At 44.1% G+C, this 25826-nt stretch overlaps 1 protein-coding gene across 1 annotated transcript in view; it reads left to right on the plus strand.

The window, feature by feature from the left end:
- srl (sarcalumenin) overlaps positions 1 to 25826 on the plus strand; it is a 41196-nt gene that overhangs the window by 7198 nt on the left and 8172 nt on the right. Inside the window, exons 2-3 of the mRNA XM_055898432.1 lie at positions 17316 to 17423; positions 19207 to 19302. Coding sequence (XP_055754407.1) covers positions 17316 to 17423; positions 19207 to 19302 — 204 coding nt within the window. The remainder of the gene's footprint in view (positions 1 to 17315; positions 17424 to 19206; positions 19303 to 25826) is intronic.

The following is a 25826-nucleotide window of genomic DNA, read 5'->3' on the forward strand; positions in this document are numbered from 1 at the left end:
ATAGTGTTCCAACAATATGTAAAACATTACAGTACATTCTCTAGTACTCTCAGGTATGTAAAGATTGCACATACAGTGCCTTGCAAAAGTATTCACCCCCTTTGTGTTTTTCCTATATTGTTGCATTACAACCTGTAATTTATTTTTATTTGGATTTCATGTAATGGACATAAACAAAATAGTCCAAATTGGTGAAGTGAAATGAAAAAACATAACTTTTTTTTTTTTTTTTTATGAAGCCCCTATCTATGAAGCCCCTAAATAAGATCTGGTGCAACCTATTACCTTCAGAAGTCACATAATTCATTAAATAAAGTCCACCTGTGTGCAATCAAAGTGTCACATTATCTGTCACATGATCTCAGTATATATACATCTGTTCTGAAAGGCCCTAGAGTCTGCAACACCACTAAGCAAGGGGCACCACCAAGCAAGCGGCACCATGAAAACCAAGGAGATCTCCAAACAGGTCAGGGACAAAGTTGTGGAGAAGTACAGATCAGACTTGGGTTAAAAATAAAATATCCGAATCTTTGAACATCCCATGGAGCACCATTAAATCCATTATTAAATCATGGAAAGAATATGGCACCACAATAAACCTGCCAAGAGACTCACGGACCAGGCAAGGAGGGCATAAATCAGAGAGGCAACAAAGAGACCAAAGATAACCCTGAAAGAAGCTGCAAAGCTCCACAGCGGAGATTGGAGTATCTGTCCATAGGACCACTATAAGCCGTACACTCGACAGAGCTGGGCTTTAAGGAAGAGTGACCAGAAAAAATCCATTCTTTAAAAAAAAAAATAAGCAAACACGTTTGGTGTTCGACAAATGGCATGTGGGAGACTCCCCAAACATACGGAAGAATGTACTCTGGTCAGATGAGACTAAAATTAAGCTTTTTTGCTATCAAGAAAAACGCTATGTCTGGCACAAACCCAAAACCTCTCATCACCCCGAGAACACCATCCCCACAGTGAAGCACGGTGGTGGCAGCATCATGCGTTGGGGATGTTTTTCATCGGCAGGGACTGGGAAACTGGTCAGAATTGAAGGAATAATGGATGGCGCTAAATAGAGGGAAACCTGTTTTCAGTCTTCCAGAGATTTGAGACTGGGACTGAGGTTCACCTTCCAGCAGGTCAATAACCCTAAGCATACTGCTAAAGCAACACTCGAGTGGTTTAAGGGGAAACATTTAAATGTCTTGGAGTGGCCTAGTCAAAGCCCAGGCCCCAATCCAATTGAGAATCTGTGGAGTGACTTAACGATTGCTGTACACCAGCGGAACCCATCCAACTTGAAGGAGCTGGAGCAGTTTTGCTTTGAAGAATGGGCAAAAATCCCAGTGTCTAGATGTGCCAAGCTTATAGAGACATACCCCAAGAGACTTGCAGCTGTAATTGCTGCAAAAGGTGACTCTACAAAGTATTGACTTGGGGGGGTGAATAGTTATGCACTCTCAAGTTTTCAGTTTTTTTGTCACATTTCTTATTTCACAATAAAAATATTATGCATCTTCAAAGTGGTAGGCATGTTGTGTAAATCAAATTATACAACCCGCCAAAAAATCTATTTTAATTCCAGGTTGTAAAGCAACAAAATAGGAAAAATGCCAAGGGGGGGTGAATACTTTCGCAAGGCACTGTAAACGTCCTGCTTCGATTGCAGTGTCTTGTTCATGTGAGCAAGCGTGTGTGTGTGTGTGTGTGCTATCGTGCAAGTGCGTGTGTGCTATCGTGCAAGTGCGTGTGTGCTCTCATACACATCTACTATCAGTGTAAAACCTCCAGAGGAAGTTCTGCTGTGCTTGCTGCACCACCAGGGAGCAGAGGTAAATTAAATTAACGTTAACATGATTAGCCCGCTAGGTCTTTAGTGTCCTCTGAACCCTGTGGATTTACTCTGGGCCACGGGGAGTTTCAGGCAACCTTTACACCGGGCCAGGGGATTTCCATCAGAGAGGAGCAGCATCACTCTCTAAAATACAGTCTCATTACCAAGAGAGCCACCTAATTATTAACCACACTATTAATCTCCATGGATGGAATACTCAGATCCACACATGACTGTCAAACCCATGTGACACTGATCTAGTGTCATCGATAACAGAAACCAGTCATTCTGTGAATGATCAGTATAGACTGTAAAATTTGCGATGTTAGGCCCAACTCGTATTCCAAAAAAGTGAAGGAAGAAATGAGAACATTTATTTGATATAGATTTTCTGTGGTTCATTCCCGGGCTTATAACCAAAATGGCTGACATATAGCTGACAACAACACATCCCAGGGTCAGGGGTCAGGGGAGCATGGCTGGACACAGAGGCTTGTGCAGCACATGGTTGGTTGCTGGGGGGTAGCAACAGGTGCTAAAGCGTTTGGAGCTGGTACCCCCTGTGGCCAGAAATAACCCTACAATGGGTCAGGGGATGGAAGGAGGAGGGGGGCAGAGAATTCTCCACTCTATTTTAAGACCTAGAGTGTTAGCCGGTCTGGAGACTTAGACATCCCTAGGCCTCACTGATCTTCATTCACTGTAACTTGCCTCTGTACCAGACCACTTTAACAGGCCTCTGTATCAGACAACTAACAGGCCTCTGTATCAGACCACTTTAACAGGCCTCTGTATCAGACCACTTTAACAGACCTCTGTACCAGACCACTTTAACAGACCACTTTAACAGGCCTCTGTATCAGACCACTTTAACAGGCCTCTGTATCAGACCACTTTAACAGGCCTCTGTATCAGACCACTTTAACAGGCCTCTGTATCAGACCAGTTTAACAGGCCACTGTAACAGGCCTCTGTATCAGACCACTTTAACAGGCCTCTGTATCAGACCACTTTAACAGGCCTCTGTATCAGACCACTTTAACAGGCCTCTGTATCAGACCACTTTAACAGGCCTCTGTATCAGACCACTGTAACAGCCTCTGTATCAGACCAGTTTAACAGGCCTCTGTATCAGACCAGTTTAACAGGCCTCTGTATCAGACCACTGTAACAGCCTCTGTATCAGACCACTTTAACAGGCCTCTGTATCAGACCACTGTAACATGCCTCTGTATCAGACCAGTTTAACAGGCCTCTGTATCAGACCACTTTAACATACCACTGTAACAGCCTCTGTATCAGACCAGTTTAACAGACCTCTGTATCAGACCAGTTTAACAGACCTCTGTATCAGACCACTTTAACAGACCAGTTTAACAGACCTCCATACCAGACCACTTTAACAGACCAATTTAACAGGCCTCTGTATCAGACCACTGTAACATGCCTCTGTTTCAGACCACTTTAACATACCACTGTAACTGCCTCTGTATCAGACCACTTTAACAGGCCTCTGTATCAGACCAGTTTAACAGGCCCCTGTATCAGACCACTTTAACAGGCCTCTGTATCAGACCACTTTAACAGGCCTCTGTATCAGACCACTTTAACAGACCACTGTAACAGGCCTCTGTATCAGACCAGTTTAACAGGCCACTGTATCAGACCACTTTAACAGGCCTCTGTACCAGACCACTTTAACAGACCTCTGTACCAGACCACTTTAACAGGCCACTGTATCAGACCACTTTAACAGGCCTCTGTACCAGACCACTTTAACAGACCACTTTAACAGGCCTCTGTATCAGACAACTTTAACAGGCCTCTGTATCAGACAACTAACAGGCCTCTGTATCAGACCACTTTAACAGACCTCTGTATCAGACCACTTTAACAGGCCTCTGTATCAGACCACTTTAACAGACCACTGTACCAGCCTCTGTACCAGACCAGTTTAACAGACCTCTGTACCAGACCACTTTAACAGGCCTCTGTATCAGACCACTTTAACAGACCTCTGTATCAGACCAATTTAACAGACCACTTTAACAGGCCTCTGTATCAGACCACTTTAACAGGCCTCTGTATCAGACCACTTTAACAGGCCTCTGTATCAGACCACTTTAACATACCACTGTAACAGCCTCTGTATCAGACCACTTTAACAAACCTCTGTATCAGACCAGTTTAACATACCACTGTAACTGCCTCTGTATCAGACCAGTTTAACAGGCCTCTGTATCAGACCAGTTTAACAGGACTCTGTATCAGACCAGTTTAACATACCACTGTAACTGCCTCTGTATCAGACCAGTTTAACAGGCCTCTGTATCAGACCAGTTTAACAGGCCTCTGTATCAGACCAGTTTAACAGGCCCCTGTATCAGACCAGTTTAACAGACCTCCATACCAGACCACTTTAACAGACCTCTGTATCAGACCACTTTAACAGGCCTCTGTATCAGACCACTTTAACAGGCCTCTGTATCAGACCACTTTAACAGACCTCTGTATCAGACCAGTTTAACAGACCACTTTAACAGGCCTCTGTATCAGACCACTTTAACAGGCCTCTGTATCAGACCACTTTAACAGGCCTCTGTATCAGACCACTTTAACAGGCCTCTGTATCAGACCACTTTAACAGGCCTCTGTATCAGACCACTTTAACAGGCCTCTGTATCAGACCACTTTAACAGGCCTCTGTATCAGACCACTTTAACAGGCCTCTGTATCAGACCACTTTAACAGGCCTCTGTATCAGACCACTTTAACAGGCCTCTGTATCAGACCACTTTAACAGGCCTCTGTATCAGACCACTTTAACAGGCCTCTGTATCAGACCACTTTAACAGGCCTCTGTATCAGACCACTGTAACAGCCTCTGTATCAGACCAGTTTAACAGGCCTCTGTATCAGACCAGTTTAACAGGCCTCTGTATCAGACCACTGTAACAGCCTCTGTATCAGACCACTTTAACAGGCCTCTGTATCAGACCACTGTAACATGCCTCTGTATCAGACCAGTTTAACAGGCCTCTGTATCAGACCACTTTAACATACCACTGTAACAGCCTCTGTATCAGACCAGTTTAACAGACCTCTGTATCAGACCAGTTTAACAGACCTCTGTATCAGACCACTTTAACAGACCAGTTTAACAGACCTCCATACCAGACCACTTTAACAGACCAATTTAACAGGCCTCTGTATCAGACCACTGTAACATGCCTCTGTTTCAGACCACTTTAACATACCACTGTAACTGCCTCTGTATCAGACCACTTTAACAGGCCTCTGTATCAGACCAGTTTAACAGGCCTCTGTATCAGACCAGTTTAACAGGCCCCTGTATCAGACCACTTTAACAGGCCTCTGTATCAGACCACTTTAACAGGCCTCTGTATCAGACCACTTTAACAGACCACTGTAACAGGCCTCTGTATCAGACCAGTTTAACAGGCCACTGTATCAGACCACTTTAACAGGCCTCTGTACCAGAACACTTTAACAGACCTCTGTACCAGACCACTTTAACAGGCCACTGTATCAGACCACTTTAACAGGCCACTGTATCAGACCACTTTAACAGGCCTCTGTACCAGACCACTTTAACAGACCTCTGTCCCAGACCACTTTAACAGGCCACTGTATCAGACCACTTTAACAGGCCACTGTATCAGACCACTTTAACAGGCCTCTGTACCAGGTATCAGGCTATCAAAGGCACTCTTTATCACATGCATATACAACAAATACACTGTTGTTGTTGAAGCTGTTGAAAGGCACTATTTTGTCCTATCCGCCCTTTTATCCGCCCTGCTAACCTTTGGTTGTTGGTTGTTCTTGGGCCGTGCTGAGAGCAACATTGCGCAGTCTTTATTTTTAGCAGGTTGACTCCACTATCATGGGCAGTGAAGAAGTAAGCCTTAACCAGGCAGCGTGTGTCATCACTACCATGGCGCTGCCACCAGCGACCTACTGGCGCTGAAAGGAGCATCTGTCTAGCATTCACTTTAAGTCTGAGCGGTAGAATATGCTCATAATTATTTGCTGTGGCGTGTTGTAGCATTCACTATCCTCTCCCTTCTTACTCTGGCACAAGACAGTTTCAAGGCCCCCCGTAATCACTTCCCTTGGTTAGCGTTGACACAATGCCTGTCTTTATTCAACAGTTGACACTGGTGGAGAACGTAGGCAGGCGGAGTGAAACCAGCAGGAGGCCTGTGTCTATAGGAGGATTGTGTGTGTCTGTTTAACATGGGACGTATTGGCCTGTTCCTCTGGGTTTTATGTGGTATAATGTGGTAGTAGCTCTTTCCTGAAGTCAAATGACCTAGTGACCTCGTGGGTGGAATGTTATTCATTTTTTTCATCATTTCATAATTAACAAACATATATTTTTTAAACTTAGATAATCCGATGTTTTTATTTCACACGGTTTTGTTATTTCAGTCTACTGTGATGTATATAAAGTGTAATATTGGGATGCAAACTCAAAATGGAATACATTTCAACTCTATATATGACATGGTGCAGGTGTTTTTCATTTTTAGCCCATAGCCATGTGTGTGAGGTGGAAACTTTTGTAGATGTGTTTAAGACTGCCAAGAAACACTCTGTGTGACCCTGATTTAGCCCACTGCACTAAAAGCTTAACGGATGTTTGCCGTTTTTAAATGTCTGCTCAGTGTAAACACAGTTCCATCAGTACCTTCTAACAGCCGATGTACCTTCTAACAGCCGATGTACCATCCGTACCTTCTAACAGCCGATGTACCATCAGTACCTTCTAACAGCCGATGTACCATCCGTACCTTCTAACAGCCGATGTACCATCAGTACCTTCTAACAGCCGATGTACCATCCGTACCTTCTAACAGCCGATGTACCATCCGTACCTTCTAACAGCCGATGTACCATCCATACCTTCTAACAGCCGATGTACCATCAGTACCTTCTAACAGCCGATGTACCATCAGTACCTTCTAACAGCCGATGTACCATCAGTACCTTCTAACAGCCGATGTACCATCAGTACCTTCTAACAGCCGATGTACCATCCGTACCTTCTAACAGCCGATGTACCATCAGTACCTTCTAACAGCCGATGTACCATCCGTACCTTCTAACAGCCGATGTACCGTCAGTACCTTCTAACAGCCGATGTACCGTCAGTACCTTCTAACAGCCGATGTACCATCCGTACCTTCTAACAGCCGATGTACCATCCGTACCTTTTAACAGCCGATGTTCCATCCGTACCTTCTAACAGCCGATGTACCATCCGTACCTTCTAACAGCCGATGTTCCATCCGTACCTTCTAAAAGCCGATGTACCATCCGTACCTTCTAACAGCCGATGTACCATCCGTACCTTTTAACAGCCGATGTTCCATCCGTACCTTCTAACAGCCGATGTACCATCAGTACCTTCTAACAGCCGATGTTCCATCAGTACCTTCTAACAGCCGATGTACCATCCGTACCTTCTAACAGCCGATGTTCCATCAGTACCTTCTAACAGCCGATGTACCATCAGTACCTTCTAACAGCCGATGTACCATCAGTACCTTCTAACAGCCGATGTTCCATCAGTACCTTCTAACAGCCGATGTTCCATCAGTACCTTCTAACAGCCGATGTACCATCCGTACCTTCTAACAGCCGATGTTCCATCAGTACCTTCTAACAGCCGATGTACCGTCAGTACCTTCTAACAGCCGATGTACCGTCAGTACCTTCTAACAGCCGATGTACCATCAGTACCTTCTAACAGCCGATGTACTCTACGACTCCAAATCAGAGCTGATGCTGTTGTGTGTTCATTTGAAAATGAAAATCATCAGCAGTGTAAATGTCAATAAAACATGCTAACTGCAAGAGCTAGTAAACAAATAAGCCCGATGCCCAGTGGCCACTACGTCGTTGTTCTGGGTCATTTGATGCAGCTTTCTTTTGAGACTTGGCCAATACAAATGAAGCCAAAGAAAGTAGTAGTATATGTTTTTGTGGATTGAGTCCAAGCCTTGCAGCTAGAGTCAGAGGTCCAGGCCTTTGGCCTCAACACCACACCCACCAGGAAGGCTAAGTCCTTCCGTGGTTTGTATCATGACTCGGGGTTGTGTTCACTAGGCACCAAACAGAAGAAAGTGGACAAAAAAAAGGTACTTCCTTGTCCAATAAGAAACGCTAATTTTCGTTTTGTGTTGCATAATGTTTTGAAACGGATAACGCTGCATGCCCTAATGAACATGACCCTGGTGTAGCCAAGCAACAGTCCAGTTAGCCAGATGATCTCTTTAGCGCCCGAGGGCGTGGGGGCAGTGTTGGGAGTGAGGTGTTGAATGATAAATAGGGGTGAGGCTAAGTGGAGAGGGGAGTTTAGGAGGTCACGTATCCTCATCCTGGCTGGTTCCTTCTAGAACTTTAAACCTGAGATCCAGCTGGCCGACTGACCCCGGGGATCCTACATGGCTTAGATGTTCTACTTTCACTCCAAGTATTTCTGTGTTAAAGATCACTGGACTGTGGAAGTCACTTGATAGCTTAAATCTCTTGTCATTCAAGAGTTGTGCTATGTGTTAGAATGATGTTAAAAGTGAGAAATACTAATTTGTTAATGAATGGTTTCAATTACAGACATGAAGACACACGTGATAGTATGTGTTCTGGTATTAATTGATTTCCATATGATCCATTATTCTGGTAGATCGGTGAACATTTCACTATCTCCCCATTTCAGTGTCTCAAATAAAATGTACATCCAACCGAGGAAAATGAAAACAAATAAATATAGTGTTGTTTATGTGTTCAATTAAATGAACACAAGGAGCAGTCATTATGGCTGAAGTAAAGTCGTGCTGCCTTGACACTTAAGGCAGGTTCTAAAGCTCTATACTGTGTAATGACACTCCTATTACATATGTTGTAATATATGTATTACAGATTGTGTCCATCTGTAGTATGTACTAGATGGGATCATGTTCCCAGAATGTCACAATCCTTTAAAAGGGATACTCTGTGTGCTCCACATGTACAGTGATGACATAAAATCCCCTCTCACATATAGGGCTGAATTTCTATTCAAATGACCAAGCTTGACCAACAGCAGACTCCTGGACAGGTAATCAAATGGCTACCCGGACTATTTGCATTGTGTGTCGTCGCCCCCCCAACCCCTCTTTTACACTGCTGCTACTCTCTGTTTATCATATATGCATAGTCACTTTAACTATACATTCACGTACTACTACCTCAATTAGCCCGACCAACCGGTGCCCCCGCACATTGGCTACCCGGACTATCTGCATTGTGTCCAGCCACCCACCACCCGCCAACCACTCTTTTACGCTACTGCTACTCTCTGTTTATCATATATGCATAGTCAATTTAACCATACCTACAGTACATGTACATACTACCTCAATCAGCCTGACTAACCGATGTCTGTATGTAGCCTCGCTACTGTTATAGCCTCGCTACTGTTATAGCCTCGCTACTGTTATAGCCTCGCTAATGTAAATAGCCTCGCTACTTTAATAGCCTCGCTACTTTTATAGCCTCGCTACTGTTACAGCCTCGCTACTGTTATAGCCTCGCTACTGTTATAGCGTCGCTACTGTTATAGCCTCGCTACTGTTATAGCCCCGCTAATGTAAATAGCCTCGCTACTGTTATAGCCTCGCTACTGTTATAGCCTCGCTAATGTAAATAGCCTCGCTACTTTTATAGCCTCGCTAATGTAAATAGCCTCGCTACTTTTATAGCCTCGCTAATGTAAATAGCCTCGCTACTGTTATAGCCTCGCTACTTTTATAGCCTCGCTACTGTTATAGCCTCGCTAATGTAAATAGCCTCGCTACTGTTATAGCCTCGCTACTGTTATAGCCTCGCTAATGTAAATAGCCTCGCTACTGTTATTTTTCACTGTCTTTTTTTACGGTTGTTTTTATTTCTTTACTTTTCTATTGTTCACCTAATACTTTTTTTTTTAACTTAGAAATTGCACTGTTGGTTAGAGACTGTAAGTAAGCATTTCACTATTGTACTTTTGATTTAATTTGACCAACAGCTGTACAAATAAGAGTCTCTCCTCTTTGATCAAGTCTGACTTATGTGACTAGTTTTATGGTCCAGTTATGGATGAGGAGGTCTTCTCTGAGCCTCTGCCCCACATCAGTCACCACCAGCCGTGTGATTTGTGACAATTACACAAGCAACCTGGCATGACCTCCATTCTCCAGGCCCACGCCCCTCCTCGTAGTTTAGTTACCAGCTCAGATGACAGAACCATGCCAAGAGCAATATTCCTAGATTCTATTCCTTTTGATCCTTGGTTCAGCTTGATCTGGACAGACATCTCCAACGTTATACCTCCCAGGGCCAGAGCTTTGGAACATTTTCTGCTCTACGTTTGTGGGCGAACATTTGGTGGTATCTGGACTGGACTGAGGGGGAAGTACAGAGGAATGCATGAGGTCTGATCATGTTTGAAGGGAAGAGAACTTGATGTCTGGATTTTCACGTTCATTCAGAGACATTTTTTTAGGAGGTACAGCTTTGGTAACCATGACTGATTGATAGGTGAAAATGAGCAGTACTTGCTGACAGGATGTCATTTATGACTTTGTGTTATTTAGATGATTCAATTATACATAAAATAATATTTGATTCAATAATAAATATCTTCTCAGTTTACTGTCTAGGTAAATCCTTTGTCAATATGTTTAGTTATGAAGGAGAAGCAATACAGTAGACAATTTGCTTCCATTTACAACCCTAGTTTATGGTGTGGTTTGTTCTGTCCATATAGTTTAGGGTGTGGTTTGTTCTATCCATGTAGTTTAGGGTGTGGTTTGTTCTGTCCATGTAGTTTGTTCTGTCCATATAGTTTAGGGTGTGGTTTGTTCTGTCCATATAGTTTAGGGTGTGGTTTGTTCTGTCCATGTAGTTAGGGTATAGTTTGTTCTGTCCATATAGTTTAGGGTGTGGTTTGTTCTGTCCATATAGTTTAGGGTGTAATTTGTTCTGTCCATATAGTTTAGGGTATAGTTTGTTCTGTCCATATAGTTTAGGGTGTGGTTTGTTCTGTCCATATAGTTTAGGGTGTAATTTGTTCTGTCCATATAGTTTAGGGTGTAGTTTGTTCTGTCCATATAGTTTAGGGTGTAATTTGTTCTGTCCATATAGTTTAGGGTGTGGTTTGTTCTGTCCATATAGTTTAGGGTGTAATTTGTTCTGTCCATATAGTTTAGGGTGTGGTTTGTTCTGTCCATATAGTTTAGGGTGTGGTTTGTTCTGTCCATATAGTTTAGGGTGAGGTTTGTTCTGTCCATATAGTTTAGGGTGAGGTTTGTTCTGTCCATATAGTTTAGGGTGTAGTTTGTTCTGTCCATATAGTTTAGGGTGTGGTTTGTTCTGTCCATATATTTTAGGGTGAGGTTTGTTCTATTCATGTAGTTTAGGGTGTGGTTTGTTCTGTCCATGTAGTTTGTTCTGTCCATATAGTTTAGGGTGTGGTTTGTTCTGTCCATATAGTTTAGGGTGTGGTTTGTTCTGTCCATATAGTTTAGGGTGTGGTTTGTTCTGTCCATATAGTTTAGGGTGAGGTTTGTTCTGTCCATATAGTTTAGGGTGAGGTTTGTTCTGTCCATATAGTTTAGGGTGTAATTTGTTCTGTCCATATAGTTTAGGGTGTAGTTTGTTCTGTCCATATAGTTTAGGGTGTGGTTTGTTCTGTCCATGTAGTTTAGGGTGTAGTTTGTTCTATTCATATAGTTTAGGATGTGGTTTGTTCTGTCCATATAGTTTAGGGTGTAGTTTGTTCTGTCCATATAGTTTAGGGTGTGGTTTGTTCTGTCCATATAGTTTAGGGTGTGGTTTGTTCTGTCCATGTAGTTTAGGGTGTGGTTTGTTCTGTCCATGTAGTTTGTTCTGTCCATATAGTTTAGGGTGTGGTTTGTTCTGTCCATATAGTTTAGGGTGTAGTTTGTTCTGTCCATGTAGTTTAGGGTATAGTTTGTTCTGTCCATATAGTTTAGGGTGTGGTTTGTTCTGTCCATATAGTTTAGGGTGTAATTTGTTCTGTCCATATAGTTTAGGGTGTGGTTTGTTCTGTCCATATAGTTTGGGGTGTAGTTTGTTCTGTCCATGTAGTTAGGGTATAGTTTGTTCTGTCCATATAGTTTAGGGTGTGGTTTGTTCTGTCCATATAGTTTAGGGTTTAATTTGTTCTGTCCATATAGTTTAGGGTGTAGTTTGTTCTGTCCATATAGTTTAGGGTGTAGTTTGTTCTGTCCATATAGTTTAGGGTGTAGTTTGTTCTGTCCATGTAGTTTAGGGTGTGGTTTGTTCTGTCCATATAGTTTAGGGTGTGGTTTGTTCTGTCCATGTAGTTTAGGGTGTGGTTTGTTCTGTCCATGTAGTTTAGGGTGAGGTTTGTTCTGTCCATATAGTTTAGGGTGAGGTTTGTTCTGTCCATATAGTTTAGGGTGTGGTTTGTTCTGTCCATATAGTTTAGGGTGTGGTTTGTTCTGTCCATGTAGTTTAGGGTGAGGTTTGTTCTGTCCATATAGTTTAGGGTGTGGTTTGTTCTGTCCATATAGTTTAGGGTGAGGTTTGTTCTGTCCATATAGTTTAGGGTGAGGTTTGTTCTGTCCATATAGTTTAGGGTGTGGTTTGTTCTGTCCATATAGTTTAGGGTGTGGTTTGTTCTGTCCATATAGTTTAGGGTGAGGTTTGTTCTGTCCATATAGTTTAGGGTGAGGTTTGTTCTGTCCATATAGTTTAGGGTGAGGTTTGTTCTGTCCATATAGTTTAGGGTGTGGTTTGTTCTGTCCATATAGTTTAGGGTGTGGTTTCTTCTGTCCATGTAGTTTAGGGTGTGGTTTTCGGTATAAATTAGCTTTACACTTCGTCTTAGACACTGAGTAATTCAGAACATAAAAATTATATCTACCGTGACTGTTTTACTGGAGGCCTATGTGTCAAGCAGCCAAGGGTGGATAGGTACTCGACTACGCCACGTAGATGTATGTATGAGTACTCCAGCATGACCATCTATCACCTGCGTGACTTCTGAAACTTGTGAAGGACTTTAAGTGGAAGTCCCTCGACTAAGAGTCAAATACCGATCTCCCGTGACAGGACCCACACGAAGGCAGCATCCGAGTTTTACGACCCCCTAGGTGTAGCAGTATGAATCAGGGTGATATCCCGGCTGCCCCTAAATATAGCTCTGCTCTGTAGCTGTAGTCATAGAAATATAATTACTAGAACAGTCAAAGCCCCTCCAACCACCTCAGAATGGGTACACTCAATATGGCTGACATGGTATTACTCCTGTGGGTACAGTCAGTCAATATGGCCGCTGGTCCACCCATTACAGAATATTGACTTGAATTGGTAAACCTGTTCTAGTAGTTATATTTCTATGGCTGTAGTGCTGCTGTGTAACCTGACCTGGTTATGGGCCCCTAGTGGCCCCTGTACGGTACAGTCAGAGGCCATAAAATGATGGTTGTTCCTGGGTAGTGGGCACACAAGGACAGTCCTAACAGGCTGATAAGTCTACAACAGAGGGTTATATTTGGAGGTGGTGAAGCAGAGAGGCAGAGAAAGGCTGACGTATTCTCCTCTCTTTATGACAAGGGGGTTGTTAGGGTGTGGAGCAGAGAGAGAGAAAGAGTGTGTGTGTGTGTGTGTGTGTGCGTGCGTGCACACTCCTATGCCAGGTTGTTATGAAACTGGGGATTCCCCCACTACACACACAAACACTATCTATGGTGGTGTTGTGAAACCATGGCTAGGTGAAACACACATGTATTTTCAGCAGTCTGTCTAATAGATGAACTGATCATACTGTAGTAGCAGCTGTGATCAAATGCAATAAATAACATAGACATTCAAATGTGGAGATCACACACACACACACACACACACACACATACACACAGAGAATGCTAGAATGCTAATGAATGGGGACACTGCTAAATGTACCCCCCTGGAGGAATTGTTCATCCCACAGCCATGTAACTGGATATAAATATATCTCATTCAACATCCCCTCTCCTCTTACAGTATGTCTCTGGGTCTGGGAGACAGATAGACAGGAATCTCTCTGGGCCTGGGTAACGGATAGACAGGAATCTCTCTGGGCCTGGGAGACGGATAGACAGGAATCTCTCTGGGCCTGGAAGACAGACAGGAATCTCTCTGGGCCTGGGAGACGGATAGACAGGAATCTCTATGGGCCTGGGAGACGGATAGACAGGAATCTCAATGGGCCTAGAAGACAGATAGACCGGTATCTCTCTGGGCCTGGGAGACGGATAGACAGGAATCTCTCTGGGCCTGGGAGACGGATAGACAGGAATCGCTCTGGGCCTGGGAGACGGATAGACAGGAATCGCTCTGGGCCTGGAAGACAGATAGACAGGAATCTCTATGGGCCTGGGAGACGGATAGACAGGTATCTCTCTGGGCCTGGAAGACAGATAGACCGGTATCTCTCTGTGCCTGGGAGACGGATAGACAGGTATCTCTCTTGGCCTGGAAGACAGATAGACAGGAATCTCTCTGGGCCTGGGTAACGGATAGACAGGAATCTCTCTGGGCCTGGGAGACGGATAGACAGGAATCTCTCTGGGCCTGGGAGACGGATAGACAGGAATCTCTCTGGGCCTGGAAGACAGATAGACAGGAATCTCTATGGGCCTGGGAGACGGATAGACAGGAATCTCTCTGGGCCTGGAAGACAGATAGACAGGAATCTCTCTGGGCCTGGGAGACGGATAGACAGGAATCTCTCTGGGCCTGGGAGACGGATAGACAGGAATCTCTCTGGGCCTGGAATACAGATAGACAGGAATCTCTCTGGGCCTGGGAGACGGATAGACAGGAATCTCTATGGGCCTGGGAGACGGATAGACAGAAATCTCTATGGGCCTGGAAGACGGATAGACAGGAATCTCTATGGGCCTGGAAGACGGATAGACCGGTATCTCTCTGGGCCTGGAAGACGGATAGACAGGAATCTCTATGGGCCTGGGAGACGGATAGACAGGAATCTCTATGGGCCTGGAAGACAGATAGACCGGTATCTCTCTGGGCCTGGGAGAAGGATAGACAGGAATCTCTATGGGCCTGGGAGACGGATAGACAGGTATCTCTCTGGGCCTGGAAGACAGATAGACCGGTATCTCTCTGGGCCTGGGAGACGGATAGACAGGAATCTCTCTGGGCCCGGGAGACGGATAGACAGGAATCTCTCTGGGCCAGGGAGACAAATAGACATGTAGACATGTATCTCTCTGGGCCCGGGAGACGGATAGACAGGAATCTCTTTGGGCCTGGGAGACAGATAGACATGAATCTCTCTGGGCCTGGGAGAAGGATAGACGGGTATCTCTCTGGGCCTGGGATGCAGATAGACAGGAACCTCTCTGGGCCTGGGAGACAGATGGACAGGAATCTCTCTGGGCCTGGGAGACAGATAGACATGAATCTCTCTGGGCCTGGGAGAAGGATAGACGGGTATCTCTATGAATATCCTAACTGCAGCTTTTATGAGAGGACTTGTTTGGTAGCCACACAGCCTGTGGCTGAGTTGGAGGAAAGGTGCTTGCAGTACAACTGATACTAGCCACTTTAATAATGTTTACATATCTCACATTACTCATCTCATATGTATATACTGTATCCTTCACTATCTATTCTTCACTATCTATTGCATCTTAGCCGCTCTGTCACTTCTCATCCATATATTTTATACTTATATATTCTCGTCCCATTCCTTGATGAGATTGTGTGTACTAGGTTTTGTTGTGGAATTGTTAGATATTACCTGTTAGATACTGTCAGATCTAGAAGCATTAGCATTTCTACACTCACAATAACATCTGCTAACCATGTGTATGTGACCAATAACATCTGCTAACCATGTGTATGTGAACAATAACATCTGATAACCATGTGTATGTGACCAATAACATCTGATAACCAGGTGTATGTGACCAATAACATCTGATAAATATGTGTATGTGACCAATAACATCTGCTAACCATGTGTATGTGACCAATAACATCTGCTAACCATGTGTATGTGACCAATAACATCTGCTAACCATGTGTATGCGACCAATAACATCTGCTAACCATGTGTATGTGACCAATAACATCTGCTAACCATGTGTATGTGACCAATAACATCTGCTAACCATGTGTATGCGACCAATAACATCTGCTAACCATGTGTATGTGACCAATAACATCTGCTAACCATCTGTATGTGACCAATAACATCTGATAACCATGTGTATGTGACCAATAACATCTGATAACCATGTCTATGTGACCAATAACATCTGCTAACCATCTGTATGTGACCAACACATTTGATTGGATTTTGAATGTTGATTGGATTTGACATCACAAAGGGTTGTTTTCCTCAGTTTATACAACAGAACATATCACTTCTACTCATCCTCTGGCTTTGTTTTCACATACTGTGTGCTGCCACTGACTGACTTTTCATAGTTGTTCATTTCATAGTTGTTGTTTCTTATGCGTTAGAATCCATTAGTCATTTTATTTCTAGATTGACACCCATCCCTGTAGACCCCAGCAATAGAGAGACTGAGACAGCGCTGATGGAAATGACCCTTGATGTAGCATGGTGGTAATTGGCCACTGTAAAGCCTCTACTGGAACATTGACAACCCGCAACAGTCAGCACCTCTCTGTCCATTCAGTTACATTTAAAGGGTGTTATTGGCACGGGAAACATATGTTTACATTGCCAAAGCAAGTGAAATGGATAAACAGTCACACACACACGTTTTGTCCTAAAACAGGATTTACAATCTCAGGAAGTAGTGCACCATGTAGGGAATAAGGAACCATTTGGGATACAGAAGCCATAGAGGGGGTCAGCAGACATAGAGGGGGGTCAGCAGCCATAGAGGGGGTCAGCAGACATAGAGGGGGGTCAGCAGCCATAGAGGGGGTCAGCAGACATAGAGGGGGGTCAGCAGACATAGAGGGGGGTCAGCAGCCATAGAGGGGGTCAGCAGACATAGAGGGGGGTCAGCAGACATAGAGGGGGTCAGCAGACATAGAGGGGGGTCAGCAGCCATAGAGGGGGGTCAGCAGACATAGAGGGGGTCAGCAGACATAGAGGGGGGTCAGCAGCCATAGAGGGGGGTCAGCAGCCATAGAGGGGGTCAGCAGCCATAGAGGGGGTCAGCAGCCATAGAGGGGGGTCAGCAGCCATAGAGGGGGGTCAGCAGCCATAGAGGGGGGTCATACCAGTAAATTATGCCACTTTTAGGCTGTGATTGCAAATTATGTTTTAGCACATATGAACCTTCCCCATTTCCCTCCCCACCAGCCTCATCTATCATGCCAGTTAAACCAGTCCAATATGCAAAGATTCACTAGCAGAGACTGACTTCAGACCTGCTGTTTCTCTCCACAGAGGAGGAGGAGGTGGAGGATGTCCTGAGCAACATCCTGAGAGACAGATCACACATCGACGAGACGCTGAGGCTGGCCTCTGAGGAGAACGCAGCAGAAAACTATCATGGTAAATAATACGTTAAATATATTACTGAGGCCCAGAGTTGTTCCTGGTCAGGTCACGTGGTAAAGAAAAACTCCTGTCCCTAAATATCAAGTCTGATCACATCTTAATAGGCTGTAGAGCTTTAGATATTGTTGACGTTATCAAACGTCATTGTTGAGCATTAGCATTATTACAAAGATATTGTGAGATACAAGAAGACATGCAGTAGAGCGCTTTGCAGATATTCACGAGACATGTTTGCACCTGGTGTGACATGGGACATGTACCAAATAGCACCCTATTCCCTGTGTAGTGCACTTCCTTTGAGCAGGGCCCATATTGCTCTGATCAAAAGTAGTGCACTAAATAGGGAATAGGATGCCATTTGGGATGTAGAATTGGTTCTGAATGTGTCACCTTATGTCTATTAAATACCTGTCAAATGCCAGTAGTGTTATTACAGAGACAAATGCATATTTCTGTTCAGATAAATGTACTCAGTATGTTCCCAGTCCTGCTCTGATGTGTCATTATACTAATCTATGGGTTAATGAAGCACATCATAGAAAGTAATGATGGGTGATCCTCTATGGGTCTGTGGGTACTTGCCTGTGTATGAGTGCCTTCCAAATTACACCCTAGTCTGTATATAGTGCACTACTTTTCACCAGGCTCATAGGTCTCTGGTAAAAAGTAGTGCACTATATAACGAATAGGGTGCTTTTTTGGCACGCAGGCTATAGCTTTAGTTAGAGAAAGAAACACGTGGTGCCAGAGCCTTAATGGACCTCTTCTCCATTAGCGCTAATGGGCAACATCGTTAGTGTTAACGAGTCCCAAATCTTCTGTTTTTAATCTGTTTTCCTTTTATCTCCGCTCTCTCCCTCTCTCTCCCTCTCTCTCTCTCTTTCTATCTCTCTCTCTCTCTCATCCCTCTCTCTCTGAACCCTCCAACTCATTCTCATTCCATAATGACTTGTTTGTCATTTAATCTAACCTTTTCTTACTGTTCTACCGCTCCTGTTTAACTGAAACTCCTGTACTTTACCTCTCTTTCATCTACACTCCTTATCATCTTATTATGTTTCCTTCTCTTCTCTTACCGTTCTACCTCTCCTGTTTAACTGAAACTCCTGTACTCTACCTCTCTTTCATCTACACTCCTTATCATCTTATTATGTTTCCTTCTCTTCTCTTACCGTTCTACCTTTCCTCTTACATAAACCAACTCTACCTCATTCCATCTACATTCCTTCTTACCATGGATACCAGGGTTCAAATACTTTGACTCTTGGGGGTGCCCAATACCACACTTAAAATATATAGACTCTTGGGGTTGCCCGAAGCCACTTGGGGGTGCCTGATATTGATATTTTTGACAATTATGGGGGGGCTTACATTGATGTTTAAATTCATATGGTGGCCCTAATTGTTATGGGGGATGCCCAGCCTCTCCTATGTTTAAATTCATATGGTGGCCCTAATTGTTATGGGGGATGCCCAGCCTCTCCTATGTTTAAATTCATATGGTGGCCCTAATTGTTATGGGGGATGCCCAGCCTCTCCTATGTTTAAATTCATATGGTGGCCCTAATTGTTATGGGGGATGCCCAGCCTCTCCTATGTTTAAATTCATATGGTGGCCCTAATTGTTATTTGGGGATGCCCAGCCTCTCCTATGTTTAAATTCATATGGTGGCCCTAATTGTTATGGGGGATGTCCAGCCTCTCCTATCCCCCGCTGTCATTTGAACCCTGTTCTTACCATCCTCCCCTCATTCTCTCTCTTTCTCTCCCCCTCCAGCTGCTATTCAGAAGTTACGTAAGATCTACCACGCAGCCATCAAGCCCATGGAACAGGCCTATAAGTACAACGAGCTCAGAGCACATGAGATCTCAGGTACAGTGAGGGCTTTGCTTGGCACACTGCTACCGCTTCAAGTTGTTAGTGTGTGTTGGCTTGATCTCAGATCTGTTTGTGCTAGCATGTCACCTTTTCATTTATTAGTTGACATGATAGCACAAACAGATCTGGGATCAGGCTAAGTGTGTGTGTATGTGTGGACTGGTTTCCCTGTTTGGGTTGACATGGTGACTGAGGGTTTGAATCCTAGCTAGTGGTCTGTGCACTTAACTTGAACTTTTGCATAAATCCTGCATAGAAGTCAACTTGAGTTGCGTACACGGACCTCAAGTTAGCATTTGGACCTGACTGCTGACTGATCTGTTTCCGCACAACACACTCCTCCCTCATAGGATGGAGCAAAGAGAAATCTTTGCAATCTGTCTCCTAGGCTGGCATCACTCTGGTCAAGAGATATACTGTATATAGGATTTATATCCCTATGGAAGAACCCACCGCCATAGATGTTTTAAATACAATGAGTGTCTCAAGAGCTCATCAGTATCATATATCCATTGTCATATAAATGTGTATGTAATGTGCTATGTAAAGCCCATGTTGAGCATCAGGAATAGAGCCATATACATACAATCAATTATCATGTATTACTGTAATAGAGCCATATACATACAATCAATTATCATCTATTACTGTAATAGAGCCATATACATACAATCAATTATCATGTATTACTGGAATAGAGCCCTATAAATACAATCAATTATAATGTATTACTGGAATAGAGCCATATACATACAATCAATTATCATGTATTGCTGGAATAGAGCCATATACATACAATCAATTATAATGTATTACTGGAATAGAGCCATATACATACAATCAATTATCATGTATTACTGGAATAGAGCCATATACATACAATCAATTATAATGTATTACTGGAATAGAGCCATATACATACAATCAATGATCATGTATTACTGGGATAGAGCCATATAAATACAATCAATTATCATGTATTACTGGAATAGACATATAAATACAATCAATTATCATGTATTACTGGAGTAGAGCCATATACATACAATCAATTATCATGTATTACTGGAGTAGAGCCATATAAATACAATCAATTATCATGTATTACTGGAATAGAGCCATATACATACAATCAATTATCATGTATTACTGGAGTAGAGCCATATACATACAATCAATTATCATGTATTACTGGAGTAGAGCCATATAAATACAATCAATTATCATGTATTACTGGAATAGAGCCATATACATACAATCAATGATCATGTATTACTGGAATAGAGCCATATACATACAATCAATTATCATGTATTACTGGAATAGAGCCATATACATACAATCAATGATCATGTATTACTGGAATAGAGCCCTATACATACAATCAATGATCATGTATTACTGGAATAGAGCCATATAAATACAATCAATGACCATGTATTACTGGAATAGAGCCATATAAATACAATCAATGACCATGTATTACTGGAATAGAGCCATATAAATACAACCAATTGTCATGTATTACTGGAATAGAGCCATATAAATACAATCAATTATCATGTATTACTGGAATAGAGCCATATAAATACAATCAATTATCATGTATTACTGGAATAGACATATAAATACAATCAATTGTCATGTATTACTTAATCTAATATACTTGCTATTGTTCCATTGAAAAAAACTGAAGTGGTTCTTCCATATGAATATAAACACCCTTGCACATATTCAACTACTGGTAATGCAACACCGTGAGACGTGGAGAGCTATGGCATCCTGTTCTTTGATCCTGGTAAAGGGTAATGCAACACCGTGAGACGTGGAGAGCTATGGCATCCTGTTCTTTGATCCTGGTAAAGGGTAATGCAACACCGTGAGACGTGGAGAGCTATGGCATCCTGTTCTTTGATCCTGGTAAAGGGTAATGCAACACTGTGAGACGTGGAGAGCTATGGCATCCTGTTCTTTGATCCTGGTAAAGGGTAATGCAACACTGTGAGACGTGGAGAGCTATGGCATCCTGTTCTTTGATCCTGGTAAAGGGTAATGCAACACTGTGAGACGTGGAGAGCTATGGCATCCTGTTCTTTGATCCTGGTAAAGGGTAATGCAACACCGTGAGACGTGGAGAGCTATGGCATCCTGTTCTTTGATCCTGGTAAAGGGTAATGCAACACCGTGAGACGTGGAGAGCTATGGCATCCTGTTCTTTGATCCTGGTAAAGGGTAATGCAACACTGTGAGACGTGGAGAGCTATGGCATCCTGTTCTTTGATCCTGGTAAAGGGTAATGCAACACTGTGAGACGTGGAGAGCTATGGCATCCTGTTCTTTGATCCTGGTAAAGGGTATTCCCACACCGTGAGACGTGGAGAGCTATGGCATCCTGTTCTTTGATCCTGGTAAAGGGTAATGCAACACTGTGAGACGTGGAGAGCTATGGCATCCTGTTCTTTGATCCTGGTAAAGGGTAATGCAACACTGTGAGACGTGGAGAGCTATGGCATCCTGTTCTTTGATCCTGGTAAAGGGTAATGCAACACTGTGAGACGTGGAGAGCTATGGCATCCTGTTCTTTGATCCTGGTAAAGGGTATTCCCACACCGTGAGACGTGGAGAGCTATGGCATCCTGTTCTTTGATCCTGGTAAAGGGTAATGCAACACTGTGAGACGTGGAGAGCTATGGCATCCTGTTCTTTGATCCTGGTAAAGGGTATTCCCACACCGTGAGACGTGGAGAGCTATGGCATCCTGTTCTTTGATCCTGGTAAAGGGTAATGCAACACCGTGAGACGTGGAGAGCTATGGCATCCTGTTCTTTGATCCTGGTAAAGGGTATTCCCACACCGTGAGACGTGGAGAGCTATGGCATCCTGTTCTTTGATCCTGGTAAAGGGTATTCCCACACCGTGAGACGTGGAGAGCTATAGCATCCTGTTCTTTGATCCTGGTAAAGGGTATTCCCACACTGTGAGACGTGGAGAGCTATGGCATCCTGTTCTTTGATCCTGGTAAAGGGTAATGCAACACTGTGAGACGTGGAGAGCTATGGCATCCTGTTCTTTGATCCTGGTAAAGGGTATTCCCACACCGTGAGACGTGGAGAGCTATGGCATCCTGTTCTTTGATCCTGGTAAAGGGTAATGCAACACTGTGAGACGTGGAGAGCTATGGCATCCTGTTCTTTGATCCTGGTAAAGGGTAATGCAACACTGTGAGACGTGGAGAGCTATGGCATCCTGTTCTTTGATCCTGGTAAAGGGTAATGCAACACTGTGAGACGTGGAGAGCTATGGCATCCTGTTCTTTGATCCTGGTAAAGGGTATTCCCACACCGTGAGACGTGGAGAGCTATGGCATCCTGTTCTTTGATCCTGGTAAAGGGTAATGCAACACTGTGAGACGTGGAGAGCTATGGCATCCTGTTCTTTGATCCTGGTAAAGGGTAATGCAACACTGTGAGACGTGGAGAGCTATGGCATCCTGTTCTTTGATCCTGGTAAAGGGTATTCCCACACTGTGAGACGTGGAGAGCTATGGCATCCTGTTCTTTGATCCTGGTAAAGGGTAATGCAACACTGTGAGACGTGGAGAGCTATGGCATCCTGTTCTTTGATCCTGGTAAAGGGTAATGCAACACTGTGAGACGTGGAGAGCTATGGCATCCTGTTCTTTGATCCTGGTAAAGGGTAATGCAACACTGTGAGACGTGGAGAGCTATGGCATCCTGTTCTTTGATCCTGGTAAAGGGTATTCCCACACCGTGAGACGTGGAGAGCTATGGCATCCTGTTCTTTGATCCTGGTAAAGGGTATTCCCACACCGTGAGACGTGGAGAGCTATGGCATCCTGTTCTTTGATCCTGGTAAAGGGTATTCCCACACCGTGAGACGTGGAGAGCTATGGCATCCTGTTCTTTGATCCTGGTAAAGGGTAATGCAACACTGTGAGACGTGGAGAGCTATGGCATCCTGTTCTTTGATCCTGGTAAAGGGTAATGCAACACTGTGAGACGTGGAGAGCTATGGCATCCTGTTCTTTGATCCTGGTAAAGGGTACCGTAGGATACCATTTAGATGTTTCTCTCATCACCTTTTTTCTTCATCTTCTTTTCTTCACCATTTTCATCTTTTTTGTTTTAAAGATTTTTAAGGAAGGTTTAAAAGTTAAGTACCTTAATATAACTCTTATTGCAGTATTGTTATAGATGTTACTAAGCAGTTATTATAACCCATGTTGTGCATTATAATGCATTATGCATAGCCCATAAGGCATTAGAAAAGGCATTATAATGCCTTATAAAAAGGGTATTCATAGGTGTTCATGTTATTTTTTATAACATGTCTTCTGGGGGATGACTTTCACCCCCCCTTGGTCAACCTGTGCAGACCCAACTTTCACCCCCCCTTGGTCAACCTGTGCAGACCCAACTTTCACCCCTCCTTGGTCAACCTGTGCAGACCCAACTGCACTCCCCCTTGGTCAACCTGTGCAGACCCAACTGCACTCCCCCTTGGTCAACCTGTGCAGACCCAACTTCACTCCCCCTTGGTCAACCTGTGCAGACCCAACTTCACCCCCCCCTTGGTCAACCTGTGCAGACCCAACTTCACTCCCCCTTGGTCAACCTGTGCAGACCCAACTTCACCCCCCCCTTGGTCAACCTGTGCAGACCCAACTGCACTCCCCCTTGGTCAACCTGTGCAGACCCAACTTCACTCCCCCTTGGTCAACCTGTGCAGACCCAACTTCACCCCCCCCTTGGTCAACCTGTGCAGACCCAACTGCACTCTCCCTTGGTCAACCTGTGCAGACCCAACTTTCACCCCCCCTTGGTCAACCTGTGCAGACCCAACTTTCACCCCCCCCTTGGTCAACCTGTGCAGACCCAACTGCACTCCCCCTTGGTCAACCTGTGCAGACCCAACTGCACTCCCCCTTGGTCAACCTGTGCAGACCCAACTTCACTCCCCCTTGGTCAACCTGTGCAGACCCAACTTCACCCCCCCCTTGGTCAACCTGTGCAGACCCAACTTCACTCCCCCTTGGTCAACCTGTGCAGACCCAACTTCACCCCCCCCTTGGTCAACCTGTGCAGACCCAACTGCACTCCCCCTTGGTCAACCTGTGCAGACCCAACTTCACTCCCCCTTGGTCAACCTGTGCAGACCCAACTTCACCCCCCCCTTGGTCAACCTGTGCAGACCCAACTTCACTCCCCCTTGGTCAACCTGTGCAGACCCAACTTCACTCCCCCTTGGTCAACCTGTGCAGACCCAACTTCACTCCCCCTTGGTCAACCTGTGCAGACCCAACTTCACTCCCCCCATCTTGAAGCAAAGTTCGCCCTCTTGTGGCCTGGCATGGTCTTTAACCTACACACAAATACTGAACCTCCTGACATAATCAGAATAAAAGTTTTTTTATGAAGCTCTAAGCCATCCCATAATATTCAGACACTGTGTTAAAAAGGTTTAGAGGGAGCCAGGTGTTATCGAAGCAATGGTTTGTTCCCTTGACTGAGAAATTCCTTGAAGATGTTGCTATGTCTCCCTCTTTACTGTAATTTGACTAACTGTCACATAACGAATTGAACTGTATGGAGTGTAGTGCACAGGAAGGAATGATTGATCTAGACCCCCCCCCCCCCCCCCCCGCCGCCGCCGCCACCTGTTGTCAAGTAACCTTCAACTTCATCCATTATAGATCTGCATGTTTGACACTTCCAGTTAAACGTGATTATTCCCCGACATCTCTCCTTCCCTCTCACTCTCCCTCCCTCATCCCCACCTCACCACCCCTTCACCTAACAGCCGGACGAACACTGGGGGATGGGAACACAGGTTGGTATAGTGGGGGGACCTTTGCCGAAGCATGGCACTGACTGAAGTGCTCACCCCCCTCTTTCACACTCCCGGGACCCCAGCCATTGGACCTTGGTATGGACCAGTTTGGTTGTTTGGAGCAACCAAATGATCCTGTATCACAATTGTCATCAGTTGTGAGATAGGCATTTTCATTCACATAACTTTGAACTGCTGTAAATTTGAGCAGAAATCATTTGCATTTCAAAGAACTACTGTAATGGAAAATTTAAAGTCATTTACGAGGTCATTTTATGAATCTGATTATATGACTGAACGTTCACAAAACAATTGAGGGACCTATTTCCCCTTGATACTAAGCAAATACAGTATACAACTCTAACTCAGTCTCTTAATTCTATACTAATCAATTACAAAGGGGAGATACTCAATCTGCAGTTACACATGAAAGGATTCCCTGAGGTCTCGTCCATTACAATTGGGATGCTTAAAGGCACTACCCCATTGGATCAAAGATGTGAAGAGCCCTACAGCATTCAAACATGCCTTTAGTGTAAACAACCAGTATGTACATGTATGGGGGAGGGTCGGGGTTCAGTTGGTGCAATGGGTTTCACCTGGATTCACCTGGTCAGTTTCTCTCATGGAAAGAGCAGGTGTTCATAATGTTTTGTCCACTCAGTGCA

Source organism: Salvelinus fontinalis, chromosome 34 (genome assembly GCF_029448725.1).
Source record: "Salvelinus fontinalis isolate EN_2023a chromosome 34, ASM2944872v1, whole genome shotgun sequence".
Classification (NCBI taxonomy): domain Eukaryota; kingdom Metazoa; phylum Chordata; class Actinopteri; order Salmoniformes; family Salmonidae; genus Salvelinus; species Salvelinus fontinalis.